At 36.0% G+C, this 14,144-nt stretch overlaps 1 protein-coding gene across 1 annotated transcript in view; it reads left to right on the top strand.

Moving 5' to 3' along the window:
- The window catches only part of CLOCK (clock circadian regulator), a 76,364-nt gene that overhangs the window by 37,289 nt on the left and 24,931 nt on the right, over nucleotides 1-14,144 (top strand). Inside the window, exons 6-12 of the mRNA XM_042781700.1 lie at nucleotides 2,285-2,405; nucleotides 6,126-6,239; nucleotides 6,372-6,490; nucleotides 9,530-9,612; nucleotides 10,049-10,155; nucleotides 12,224-12,371; nucleotides 13,293-13,368. Coding sequence (XP_042637634.1) covers nucleotides 2,285-2,405; nucleotides 6,126-6,239; nucleotides 6,372-6,490; nucleotides 9,530-9,612; nucleotides 10,049-10,155; nucleotides 12,224-12,371; nucleotides 13,293-13,368 — 768 coding nt within the window. The remainder of the gene's footprint in view (nucleotides 1-2,284; nucleotides 2,406-6,125; nucleotides 6,240-6,371; nucleotides 6,491-9,529; nucleotides 9,613-10,048; nucleotides 10,156-12,223; nucleotides 12,372-13,292; nucleotides 13,369-14,144) is intronic.

Genomic DNA, 14,144 nt, shown 5'->3' with positions numbered 1-14,144 from the left:
TTTTTTTTTTTTAAGTTTTCATTATTATTGCTTTTTGTTAACAGTCTCTCTATAAATCCAGTCCAATCTTTGAACATCTGCAAGTGAACATCTGAGAATGAATGCTGCAACATGGCATGTAGTACATATTGTTAACATTAAAATATATCCAAAAATACCCCACAGATGGGCCTAAGTGAGGTTTTAATTCAGATTGTAAATTGGGAACTACCTGTACTTAACCTGCTTTATATAAAAGTAGAATTTTGGCTGTTGGCCAGAGGGAAGAAAAAATTAGCAAACCCCTAAATAAGTTTAGGTGTGTTTATAATACAGTGCTGTTGACAATTTAAAACTTGCTATCTTAATTGAGAAAAGGAGCTCTGGTGGCACAGTGCCTAAGGCATCTTACTGCTAACTAGAAGATTGGTGGTTCAAACCCACCAGCTGCTCTGCAGAAGAAAGATGGGGCAGTCTACTTCCATAAAGATTTACTGCCTCAGAAACCCATTGAGAGGTTCGCTATGAGTCGGAATTGACTCGATGGCAGTGAGTTTGTTTTTGTTTTTGTTTTAAATCTTAATCAGGGGTCAATATGATTTAAGATTTAAAATTTACATTTTTAGTCTTACTGTGGAGAGTGGTGTAGAACATAAATCATTTGACTGCTTACCAGTAGGCTAGCACTTCAAACCTATCAGCCATTCCTTGGAAGGAAGATTGGGCAGTCTACTTCTGTAGAAATAACACCTTAGAAACCCAAGGAAGGGTCGCTGTGAGTCGGATCTGACTCGACGTCAGTGAGTTTGGTTTTCTTGGTTTTATAGAGAGAGTAGGAGTTCTGGTGGCATAGTGCCTAAGGCATTTGACTGCTAACCAGAAGGCTGGTGCTTCAAACCCACCAGGCACTCCTCGGAAGGAAGACTGGGCAATTTGCTTCTGTAGAGATACCACCTCGGAAACCCAAGGGAGGGGTTGCTATGAGTCGGAACCTACTCGACGACAGTGAGTTTGATTTTTTTTTTTAAGAGAGAGAGTGGATTTAACTGCGTAGTTCAGTGGAAGAGAGCCACTAAACTTTGGGTACTAAAGACAGAAGAAAAAATGTAACTGAATGACTTGTTTGGGAAGTAGTAAAACACCTCTCTCCTTCGCTGATGGCTCATTCGCTTAGATTTTCTTTCTTTTTTTAGCAACAGAGTTCTTCCTTCAAACAAAATTTTTACAGATGTTTAAAATATAAACAAGATAAAAGTGGAACTGCTTGGTTGAATGCAGGGGAAGCATCCTAAGCCCTGCCTCCACGGCTCTTTACACTACCCTGCCTACCACCCCTCATGGCTCAGTTCTTGAGACACCATTCAGAATCTCCAGGAGTTCACAGAGCAGTTTGAAAATGTAGAGACCAAATAAAATGGACTAGATCTTACAGGAAATATAAAAAACTCACTACTGTGAAGTCGGCCCCGAGTCATAGCAGCCCCTCCTTGGGTTTCCAAGGCAGTATCTCTACAGAAGTAGATTGCCTAGTCTTCCTTCCAAGGAGTGGCTGTTGGGTTTGAACCACCAGCCTTTGGAAATGTAAAGTCACTGAAATTTTGTTGTTAATATTGCATAAGGATTAGAACTCTTATACATCTTTGGTTCCACTGTCCCTGGAACGTTGTAGGCAACTTGATATTTGTCAAATTACTATTGACTAATGAATAAAGATTAAAAGCTACATTTTAGTAATGATCATATGCTTGACATATTGCTTGTCTTTTTTTTAGTTAAGTAAGCAAGACTTTTTGACAGTAGCATACAGGGTAGATGCTTGGAAAAGATGAAATGCAAAACGAAGGGCACATTGGGTAATTGAAATAACACCAAAGTCAAATCTTTTTGTTTAGCCTGTAGCTCATCCTTTTTAGTGGGCATACCACTATAGTGTACTAGAGGTTTGAATATATGGTAAGGAGATGTCTCTCAGGAGAGCATTTTTCTAATCAACTCTCTTACTTTCATTATAGTTTAAAGTGTTAAAATTTAGTGAAACTCAGCTTTGCAAATAATTCCTCAGGCTCTCAAGGTCATATTGATTATTGAGCTTATGGTATTAGCATCAGAGGTATGAAGGTAATGCTAATCTTCCAACTTTCCAGCTTGTTTTGTGTTTTGAGACGTGGTCATTAACTTGACATAATGGTTTTTTTTTCAGATAATTAAAGTGAGCCATATGCTTCTCTAATGTTTTAATAGTGATTATATACTTTTAAAATAAATGTCTCTTTTATCATCAAAATTATTTTAATATCTTTTTCAGTCTGATCTTGTGGATCAAAGTGTATTTAATTTTATCCCAGAGGGGGAGCATTCAGAGGTTTATAAAATGCTCTCTACCCATCTTCTGGAAAGTGATTCATTAACCCCCGAATATTTAAAATGTAAGTAGTGGCTATTAAGCAAAAAATTAAATTTTATATTTGATAGTATCCTTTACTTTTGCAACTTTATGACAAACATATACAAGTTTAATTAAATTAACATATGACATTGTTCTGTATACTATTTTAGGTCCTTGAAATTCCATATTGCTTGTTATAATAAATGTAGATCATGATGATACCATAAAATTGTATTTTACATAAAAATGGAACCTTGTAATATGTTATTTTTAATGATGTGAGAAAATGAAACATTTTCATGCCCCCCTTCATTAACCAATTAGACACTGAAACTGGAGAAATATAACTTTTGTATTTCTTTTTCACTTATTAAATGAAGAAAGTTATTAATTAAGCAAAATTAAATGTGCAATTGTGCTGTTATTAAAAAAATGCTAAGAATAGTGAAAAATAATCCCTGCCATCAAGAAGTACAAAATATTATCATATGATCAGATATTTCTACTAGATTCATTGGAAAATTTAATTTGACCAAAACACCTCATTTTCATCAATAAATTGTTGTGTATATTTATTCCCTGTGTTGTGGAAAATTTCAAGTTGTTGTAATAGTATATTTAGCCATTAACTATCAAATAGCATCTCAATCAAGGTTTCCAAGGTTTTTTATTTTGACATCTGATAATACTGATATTAATACTTCTAAGGATATATATATACTCATATACACAAATATATATACACATAGGTAAACATGTTTCATAAAAGAGCTTTGGTGGCACAATGGTTAAGCGCTCAACTGCACACTGAAAGGCCAACAATTCAAACTCACAGCTACTCCTTTGAAAAATGGAGGAAAGGCCTGGCAATCTGCTCTTATAAGGTAACAGTGTAGGAAACCCTGTAGGGAAATTCTACTCTGTCACGCAGGGTCACTTTGAGTCAGAATTGACTTGTAGACATACAGTGGCAATAACAACAACAGCAGCATGTGTTTGATAAGAAAGGATAGCCTGTTAAGGGGAGCTGAGAAAAGGTAGAGACCAGGAGAATCCATTTGAAGCCTTGTTTGATGTTTGTTTAAAAGTTCCTATGAAGTTAACCATTAGACCATTTTAGGAGTCCAAAGTGACATAGTGGTTAAGGGCTGGACTGATAACCAAGAGCTTGGCAGTTCAGACCCGCCCAGAGGTGTCTCAAAGAACAGAACCGGGAACACACTTCTGAAAGGTCACAGCCTGGAAAACCCTACGGAGCAGTTCTACTCTGCACACATGGGGTCTCCGTGAGTCAAAATCAGCTCAGTGGCAACCAAAAACAATAGTAGATCATTATAGTCTAGTGCTTGGGAGAGCGATATGTGCTGGGATAGATGTAGAGGCCAATTACATGCCTGTAAGTAATATATAAAGTCATGAGATCGAATGACATTGTTTAATATAAATATAGAGAGTAATAAGAGAAGAGTTAAAAGGGTGGAATCCTGGAAGGAAGCAATAGGTAGTCAAAAGAGAAGAAGTCTGGTATAGAGACCTTCATAAGGGCAAAATTGGCTAGAAAACGGAATATAAGCCTCAGGTAGAAAGACAGACTCAAGGCTTCTACATCTAAAATCAGAGGTAAGGATGGCAACAATAGTTTTTGAGAGAGAAAAGCCTAAATTAAATAACTGACCCCCCCCCTTAGTTAAATAATGGATCCATAAAAAAAGTTTCTCTCCCAGAAAAAAAAAAAAAAAAGTTTCATGTGAAACAGAGTTAATATGAGTTAAGACAGAAGGGAAAGTGGAAATTTCAGAATTTTCCAAGTAGGTCATTTTGGCTGTAATGAAGGGGATATGTGGGTGGTACAGGTGGTGTTGGTCTGTTTCTGGAGAAGGAAATAGGGGCAGAATTTTAAAAGGCCTAGTGTTTTATCCTATGGAGTTCAATTTTTATTTTTTACACAGTGAGGAACTAGTGAAGTGATCTGAAAAAAAATGAGGTGGAAAATTTCAAGAGAACTAGATTGGAGACAAAGAGTAAACTATATACTCCTAGCAAATAGAAGTAATAATGGAGAGGAAAGAGGATACTTGGGTTTAAGTAGATAAGCTCAACAAGACTTGACAGGATTCAGGCATAGGTCACTGAAGGGATAGGGATCATCATTGGGGAAGGTGTGGAGACGAAGGTAATTAGATTTTGAACCTGTTGTGTTAGATGATGAACCCATCTATCATAATAATGGCACAAAAGTAGGAATTTGATGCAGTGAGCAGAGAAGAGGTGTTAATAGTCTTTGAGTGCTAAAATTCTTGTCCTAAGAATGGTAGGCCAGGCCATATCTGAGTATGGAGTCATAATTAATAAATTGTTGCAGTTATATAGACGCAAAGTAATTCCAGCTTGTGTGAATTGGTAGTAGGGCTCAAACCCACCAGCCACTCCTCGGAAGGAGGAGGCAATATTGGGCAATCTGCTTCCATAGTGATACTATTGTGGAAAGCCAAGGAAGGTTGCTAAGAGTTGGGTCCAACTTGACGGCAGTGAGTTTGATTTTTTTTGGTTGTATAAGCTCAGTGGAAAAACTGGCTTTTGAGAGCTTTTTTCAGTGAAATAAATTGCAAATCCTACTTACAGATTTTAAAAGAGAATGTGTAGAAGAGAAATTGATAAGAATCCTTAGAAGGAAGTACATGACAAGGCTTCAGTTTATGAACTTTGAGCATGTTGTCACGAGGGACCAGTCCTGGAGAAGGACATCATGCTTAGTAAAATAGAGGGCCAGCAATAAAGAGGAAGGCCTTCAATGAGATAGATTGACACAGTGGTTGCAACAGTGGGCTCAAACATAGCAATGATTCTAAGGATGGTGTAGGACTAGGTAGCGTTACATTCCATTGTACCATAGGGTTGCTGTGAGTCCGAACCAACCTGACAGCATCTAACAATAACAACAGTTACAGATTAGATTTGGGACTTGGCATGGGAAGAGAACAGATAAAATTGATAAGGTTTCTAACTTGGGAAATAAGTACAAATAGAATAAAGTGGAAGGACAGTTTAGGAAGTAAGAGGATAAATTCACTTTCAAATATTTTAAGCTGCTGATGGCACAATCAAGTGGAAATGTCCTGAAAGCAAACAGTGATATAAGACTTTGTCTTACATAAAATGTAAGTTGGGAGAAAAGATGTAGGAATAAAAATCTTACTGAGACCAATAAGTTTATAAAGGATAGCAAAAGATGAAGGTTAAAAGAAACTTAATGAATGCCCACAGTTTGAAGTTGCTCTAGCAAAAAAGAAAGGAATAGTCAGTGAAGTAGGAAGGTAACTTATATGCTATGAGAATGAAGAACTGTGGGTTTTAAGAAAAGGTGAAAGCAATGAGGAAAGACCATTGAAGTTGAAAGTAAAAATACAGGAAATCTTTAGGAGAATAATTTCTGTAGAGTAATAAGAGTCACAGTACATGAAATTAAGGGTAATTAATATATGGAAGCTGGAGCACATAATGAAAACTAAGGAGATCTGTGACACTAAAAAAAGTAGCATGAACAGCTCTTTCTTTGAAATGGGAAGACCTGAGCCAATTGAACAGTGGAAAGTAAGGAGCCAAAGAAAGAGAAAGTGTAGGTGCTAGAAGAATGAATAACAGTGGTTTGGCCCAAAACCTAGAGAAGATAGTAAAGACCACTTAAAGTAGAGACAGAATAGCTTCAAAATGGTAAGCAAAATCTTGCTTTGAAATATATCATATTTTTCTATTCTTTCAGCAAAAAATCAATTAGAATTCTGTTGTCATATGCTTCGAGGAACAATTGATCCAAAGGAACCATCAACCTATGAATATGTGAAATTTATAGGAAATTTCAAATCTTTAAACAGTGGTAAGTTAAAAATGTGTCTCTTATGATATAATTTTAACTTGGTATTCTTTTACACTCTTAAAGACATAGAAGTTTGGACATCAATAGAAACTAAGTGAATTAACAATGATACATATTTCCTTACTGTTTTAGTGTCTACTTCAGCACACAATGGTTTTGAAGGAACCATACAACGCACACATAGGCCTTCTTATGAAGATAGAGTATGTTTTGTAGCTACTGTCAGGTTAGCTACACCTCAGTTCATCAAGGTACGTTGCTAATTTTATTTTTCAACAGGCATTTTGAATCCTGCATGTATATTAGTTCCCCAGGACTGCCATAACAAATTACCGCAAACTGGGTAGCTTGAAGAACAGAAACTTATTCTTACAGTTCAGGAGGCTGGACATCTGAAATCAAGGTGTTGGCAGGGCTATTTCCTTCTAAATGCTCTAGGGGAGAATCCTTCCTTGCTTATCCCTAGCTTTTGGTGGTTGCAGGCTATCTTTGGCATTCCTTGGCTTATAGCTGCATTACTTAGATTTCTTCCACTGTTGTCACATGGCCTTCTTCCCTTTCTTCACATAGCCTTCTTATAAGGACACCAGTCATTGGATTATGACCCATGTTAATATCCACTATGACCTTATCTTAGCTAATTACATCTACAAAGACCTTATTTCCAAATAGGGTCACATACTGAGGTTCTGAGTGGACATGAATTTTAGGGGGGGACACTGTTCAACCTAGTATATCATCAGGACTATTGTTACGTAATTTTGTTTGTTTCTAAGATGACTGAAACTTCCTACGAACAGTGAAGTGTAGTCATGGTCATGAGTCATTAAATATGCATAATCTTATTTTGAAGCAAATAATAAATATTATTAAGTCACTCATAAAATTATATAACTAAAGTTTTGGCATATCTCCTTTGCAATTAAGGATATAATTGGTTAAATAGCACCATTGTTCAGCTTTTGTCCAAAATTTTAGGATGCTGTTTCTACACAAGGAGCTCTGGTGGCATAGTGCCTAAGGCATTTGACTGCTAAGCAGAAGGCTGGCGGTTCAAACCCACCAGCCATTCCTCGAAAGGAAGGTTGGGCAATCTACTCCTGTAGTGATACTGCCTTGGAAACCCAAGGAACGGTCGCTATGAGTCGGATCCGACTCAACAGCAGTGAGTAGTATTTACATAGTTCAGGAGAAAAGCCATAATCTAGATCATTTTTTAAAGATTGTTTTTTAAATTGTATTTTGAACATACAAATGACTTTTAACAGCATATAATTTTATCATTTTAATTTTAAGATTTAATTAAATAATCTATTATCATTTCCTGGGCCCAGCAGCAGATGATTAGTAGGAAAGTTGATATAGTTCAACCACAGAAAGTAGCTGGAGAGGAGAAGCCAACCCTAAGATTTAAAATTTAGGGAGAAACCATTGTGTAGGACAAAGTGCTGAGTTAGCAATTAGGAGATCTTAAACTAATCTTGCTCTACTTCTTTTGCCCTTAGGAAATATTAGCAATGCTTAACGTTTATTGACTTCTTACTAGCCATGCCCTTTGCCATCAAATCAATTCCAACTCAGAACCCGATAGGGCAGAGTAGAACAGCCCTGTAAGGTTCCTGTGGCTATAGTCTTTATGGAAGCAGACTGCCACATCTTTAGCTCATGAAATGGGCTGGTAGGTTTGAACTGCCAATCTTTTTAGTTAACAGCCAAGTATTTAACAACTGTTCTACTAGGGCTTCTTTGAGTTGTTACTACATGCTGTGTATTTTACATCCATTATCTTACATAATTCTCATAACAACCCTATGAGATAGATGCTAATATGATTCCCATTTTATGTTTAAGGAAACTGAGACATAGAGAAGTTAAATTACTTGCCCAGAGTCTTCAGTGAGTAAGTGGTAGAACTAGGATTTGATTCCTATTCTCTTTGACTAAAATCCTAAACTTTTTACTATACTGTGCTGCACAAAGGTTATTCAAGGACACAGAAGCCATTTGGAATCAGGCCTTCAAATCAATTTGTTCCAATTTGACAAAGTTATGAAAACTTATTAGCTGTAATCAAACACCTCTTGGGGAGGAATCATTGGGCCTAAGGGCACAGGACCATAGTCTCAGGAAATCAAGGTCAACTGGCATAACATAGCCCATGAAGACAGTGTTCTACATCATACTTTATAGAGTAATGACTAGGGTCTTAAAAGCTTGTAAGTGGCCATCTGAGGTGTAACTATTGGTCTTTCCCCAACTGGAGCAAAGAAGAGTGAAGAAAATCAAAGACATATATAAACAATTAATCCAAAGGACTAATGAACTACTCAAACCCCAGTCCCCATGACCCTGAGATGAGAACTAGACAGTGCCTGACTCACTGCTGACTGCTCTGAAAGGGTTTACAGTAGGTATTTCTGGATAGAGTGGGAGAAAAATGTGGAACAAAATCATTAAAAAAAATAAAAATAAAAAAAAAGTCCAAGCTTAATAGTCTGAAAGAGACTGATGGAACCCTTAGACACCCTTCAGGCCTAGAACCTAACTCACCCCCATGGCCCAGCTTTCAGCCAAATAATAAACCAATCTATGAGGTGAACAGTAATACCAAGGAAGTACACAGTCCTTACAACAACCAACCATATGAGATCAAAAGGCAGCATTTGCCTAGGGATACATATCAGAAGGCAGGAAGGAATAGGAAAGAAGAAAAACGGAAACAGTAAACAGAGGGAAGAAGTAGAAAGGACTGTTACGTTGTCAGGATTACAGTGGATGTCACAAATCAAAATGTATGTGGATTGTTGAATGGAAAACCTTACTTTAGTGCAAGAAAAGTCTCAAAGCCATTTCAGTGATGTAAAAGCTGCCCGTGTAGCAAATGATGATGAAATTTGTTACAAGGATAGAATAATTCATCCATTTCAAAGGAGGGCACATTTACGTAACGTTAAAGGTCAAGTAGGACTTGTCTGTAAGTCAGACTTTCATAACCTGGGGACTGCCTGTATATAATTCAGGTGAGAGGTCTGAATTCAGAAACAGGGTTTATTGGCATATATGAGTGAATAAAATTACTTTGAGGAATAAAGTTTTTTGAGGAATAAGAAATACTCCTAAGAAAACCTATATCTGAGAGTTACTTATTGCCAGTCTTTAATATTACAAAATGTAAATGTGTTAATAACACGTTTAGGGAAAAGTTATCTAATAAGGACCAAACAATAGGTAAGATTCTTCTAAGGACACAGGGAAGTATCTCTAAATTTTAATTATTAATTTGTTTGTAGGAAATGTGCACTGTTGAAGAACCCAATGAAGAATTTACTTCAAGGCATAGTTTAGAATGGAAATTCCTATTTCTAGATCACAGGTAACTCCATTTTTAAATTCGATGAAGGGGTAATTGTTATCTTATAATTCTTGAAATTAATGAGTTTCAAAAAAAAAAACAAGCTCACTACCATTGAGTCAATTCCAACTCAAAGCAACCCCCTTTGGGTTTCCAAGGTGATAAATCTTTACGGAAGTAGATTGCCCAGTCTTCCTTTCACAGAGTAGCTGGTGAGTTTGAACCACCAACCTCTGGTTAGCAGTCAGATGCCTTAGGCACTATGCCACCAGAGCTAATTCTTGAAATTAATGGGTTTCAAGGACAGATTTTTTTCTAATGAAGACTTTCAAATCCATTATCCATTTTTCAAAAAATAAAGGCCAACTTTTTTTTCTTTTTTTAAAGACTTGATTTCTATTTGGAGTATTTCTTGTTACAGAAAAGTTACAATATTGATTTTTTATATGTAATTTAGGGCACCACCCATAATAGGATATTTGCCATTTGAAGTTCTGGGAACATCAGGCTATGATTATTATCATGTGGATGATCTAGAAAATTTGGCAAAATGTCATGAGCACTGTAAGTAGATTTTAATATTTCTGGTGATAATAACTATTTTTGAATCATACAAGCAGAAATCTTACTTCTGTCCTTTTGTCTTATTGATGTCCGGTTAATAGAAGGTGGGAAAATAACACATTTATAGCATTTTTTGTATTTTTGAAATGTGCTTTAAGATGTTACTTATATATATATATGTAAGTAATTTAATTAGCTCATGGTAAGTGCTCCGTTACTGTTACCCACAGTTATGTTGTTTTTATTATCAGCAGCAGTAGCATTATCATCTTATATTGCCAGGCACTGTTCTAAGAATGTTACATATATTGTCCCCATTATTCAGCAACACATTTCTAGAAGGTAGTTACTGTTATTATTTTCATGAGTAAACTGCAACACAGTGAGGCTAATTTACCCACAATCTATAGCATATTGGTGGTACAGCCAGGATTAAAATCTAGGCCCAGTCCTTTATCACACTGCTGTTCATTCTTTGATTCAGATTTTTGTTTTAATGATAGGTTTCATTTGCTTCTGTGGTCCTACCCCCAAAATGTTGCTCCTTTGGATGTCCTCTAGAGCTTAATTAGATAATTAAGATACTTCTATTATGTCTTAGGCTGTTTTTAATAAACACATCTGTATGAAAATAAAGCAAGTTCTATAATAAATCCAAAACCCCCTGCCATTGGATTGACTCATAACAACCCTTTAGGGCAGAGTAGAAGGGTTTCCAAGTCTGTAAATCTTTACAGAAGCAGACTGTCTTATCTTGATCCTACAGAGCGACTGGTGGTTCAAACCACCAACCTTTTGGTTAGCAGCTGTATGCTTTAACCACTATACCACCACATCTGCTTTCATGTTCTATAATGGTATCGACTATATGGAAAATTTTAAGAGTAAGCTCATTTCAGCCCAAAAGATAACATCATTCATTCTGAGTGATGTGAGCACTAGACACTAGGGTTTAGTGAAAAGACTTGATATTTCTGTTAACTAGCTGGGTAGTTTTGGACAAGTGATTTAATGTTTGTTTCCTCATTAAAAAAGAGAAATTCCAGACCAGCATTTTCTAAGGTGTATTGTGTTGAATGCCAGTCCATTAAAAATTTTATGGTCATTGAAGTTTGGGAAACACTTCATAAGCTCTCTCTTAGAGAATCTTGGCATACATTAGCATACTCAAGGTTTTGAGAAGCCTAACCTGTATTTTGAACAGAGAGCTTCCCAAATTAATTTAACCACAGAACTCGTTTCTTGCTTAGCATCCATTAAAAGACTTCAGAACTTAAAATCAACAGAGCATTCTTTGGAAATACTGTATTAACAGTTGCGTTAAACAATTAAGTTATTCTGATTTGGGTTAGCTAAAAATTAGAAAGAAATGTTTCAAAGATGCTGTACCTATCAAGATACTTGTGGTGGGGTGTGGTGGGAAACGGGTGTGATTACTTAATGCTCTTTGGAAGCGAGAATGGCCATACTTCGTCTCTCCTACTTTGGTCATGTTGTCAGAAGGGACCATTCCCTAGAGAAGGATATTATGCTTGGTCAGCGAAAAAGAGGAAGACCCTCAACAAAATGGATTGACACAGTGGCTGCAACAATGGCCCCAAGTATAGCAAGACTTGTGAGGATGGCACACAACCAGGCAGTGTTTCATTCTGTTGTACATGGGGTCAGTGTGAGTCAGAGGCAACTCGACGGCACCTCACAATTGCAACAACAAGTTACCCTCAGCTTTTTGGGGCAGGAGGAAGTTAACAAGGTGAATAATGTATTCTGGAATATTTGGAAGCTTGTTATGTATGAAGAGTATATAAAATTGGCCCCTCCCTTGTTCTGATTGTATATAGCAACAACTGGTGATAAGTTGGGCACTGTAGTTGAAGATCTTCTAATTGCTTGGTTCTTTAAGCTCTAAGTATAGCATGTTTTTATTATTAATGTATATGTTATTGAAATGACATGAAAATAATTGTATATATAGCTGTAAATGTAAACAATAATCTTTGGTTAGAAATAGATTCTTAATATGTAATAATACTGATCAAAGAAAAATATACTTCTCTTTTCTTCTTAGTAATGCAGTATGGGAAAGGCAAATCATGTTATTATAGGTTCCTGACCAAAGGCCAGCAGTGGATTTGGCTACAAACTCACTATTATATCACTTATCATCAGTGGAATTCAAGGCCAGAGTTTATTGTTTGTACTCACACTGTAGTAAGGTAATAATCCTTTTAGAGAATTTCTCCGTTACAGTAATATTTTACAATGATTCTGGCAATGTAATTTTTATGCATAATAGTTAATGAACTACAAAGTGATATTTTTCATTTTTTAATAACTTCCTTTCTATATAATATTAAAATACTTAATAGGTAGAAACATTATGCAGGCATTATATAGAATACATAATTCTTGACATAAGTTTCATGTTTTGTTTGCCATATTAACTCTTTATTTTATACTGTGCTTTAGGTGCAAGTTTATAGAGCAGAGTTTGTTTTACATTCACCATTTCATGTACATTTACTTTCACTCCTCAGTTACCATCCCCAACCCTAACTCAGTCTCCTTCCCAAGTTTTATGTTTTAACGTAGAAATGTAATTAATTTATATACCAAAGTCAATCATTATAGAAGAAAAAGTGGAATAGATAAGCATACTGTCCCTTTTATTTAGTTCTTCTTAATTGAAGTACTGTGTAGTTATGGATCATCTGTAGTAGCATCTAAAACTTTTAAGATACTTAGAAAAATGAAAATTGAATTAAGACAGTACACTGTAGATTCATTTTAGATGCATAAACAAAAAACAGAGTCACTGTCATCGAGTCGATTCTGACTCATAGTGACCCCCTTTGTGTTTCCAAGGCAATAAATCTTCACAGAAGTAGATTACGCCATCTTCCTCCTGCAGAGTGGCTGGTGGGTTTGAACTGCCAACCTCCTGGTTAACAGTCAGATGCCTTAGGCACTATGCCACCAGTGCTCCTTTAGATTTTCATAGATGATAGAAAATAGTCTATCATTAATGATGAATAGTTGAGATACATCATAAACACCGAACAGTTGCAACTCTATATAGTATTTTAAATGTATGATTGAATACTAAAACTTTGTTTTTTTTTTTTTTTTATTTGTAGTTATGCAGAAGTTAGGGCTGAAAGACGACGAGAACTTGGCATTGAAGAATCTCTTCCTGAGACAGCTGCTGACAAAGTAGGCTGCTTACAGTTTTTAAAAAGTATTGAATTTCTTCCCAATGGAGGAAGACTCCATTTATAGGAAAATTATTTATCTTTTCAAATATTTTATTTCTTTACTTGTGAGAGATATACTTTACTGTTTAATTCTTAAAAGCTCATGAGACTCTCAAACAGATTTGAAGGGCCTACCATTTAGTGATAATGGAGTGAGAGTCATAAGTGATCACTGATTTAAACTACCATTTATGAATTTCCTACTATGTGCTACACTCTGGCTGTGTTTTTCATATGAATTATGATATGTCGTTTACTCCTTAGACATGATGATCTAGTAGGTAACATTCCTATTTTAAAATTATTGAAGGAAAGAAGAAAAATACAGGCACATAGCTAAAAGAGGCATAATTCAAGGAAGGTTTTGTTATGATGAGATAGCTTTAAATATGTTGATTGGTTGAAAAAAGAGGTCATGATTTTAGACACTGTCTTTCAGGTAAGGCCTGGGCATAGAACAGAAATAATGCTGTTAATTTTCTCATCGACCCTGTAACCCTTACCCCTCAACAATGTCAAAAAAGAAAATATACTGCATAGAAAAAAATGTGTGTGTGTCACACACACAAAGATTTTTCTAAAGACTGTGGCTGGGAAGTTATAGTCAGAATTTGAATTCTAGTTTCTTAGTTCATTATATTAGGAGCTCTGGTAGCATAGTGGCTAAAGCACTTGACTGCTAACCAGAAGGCTGGCGGTTCAAACCCACCAGCCACTCCTCGGAAGGAAGGTTGG

The sequence above is a fragment of the Orycteropus afer genome, unplaced genomic scaffold (assembly GCF_000298275.1).
Source record: "Orycteropus afer afer isolate SDZICR_OR568_19922 unplaced genomic scaffold, OryAfe1.0 scaffold00153, whole genome shotgun sequence".
Lineage (NCBI taxonomy): Eukaryota > Metazoa > Chordata > Mammalia > Tubulidentata > Orycteropodidae > Orycteropus > Orycteropus afer.
This window is presented reverse-complemented; position numbering and strand designations above follow the sequence as displayed.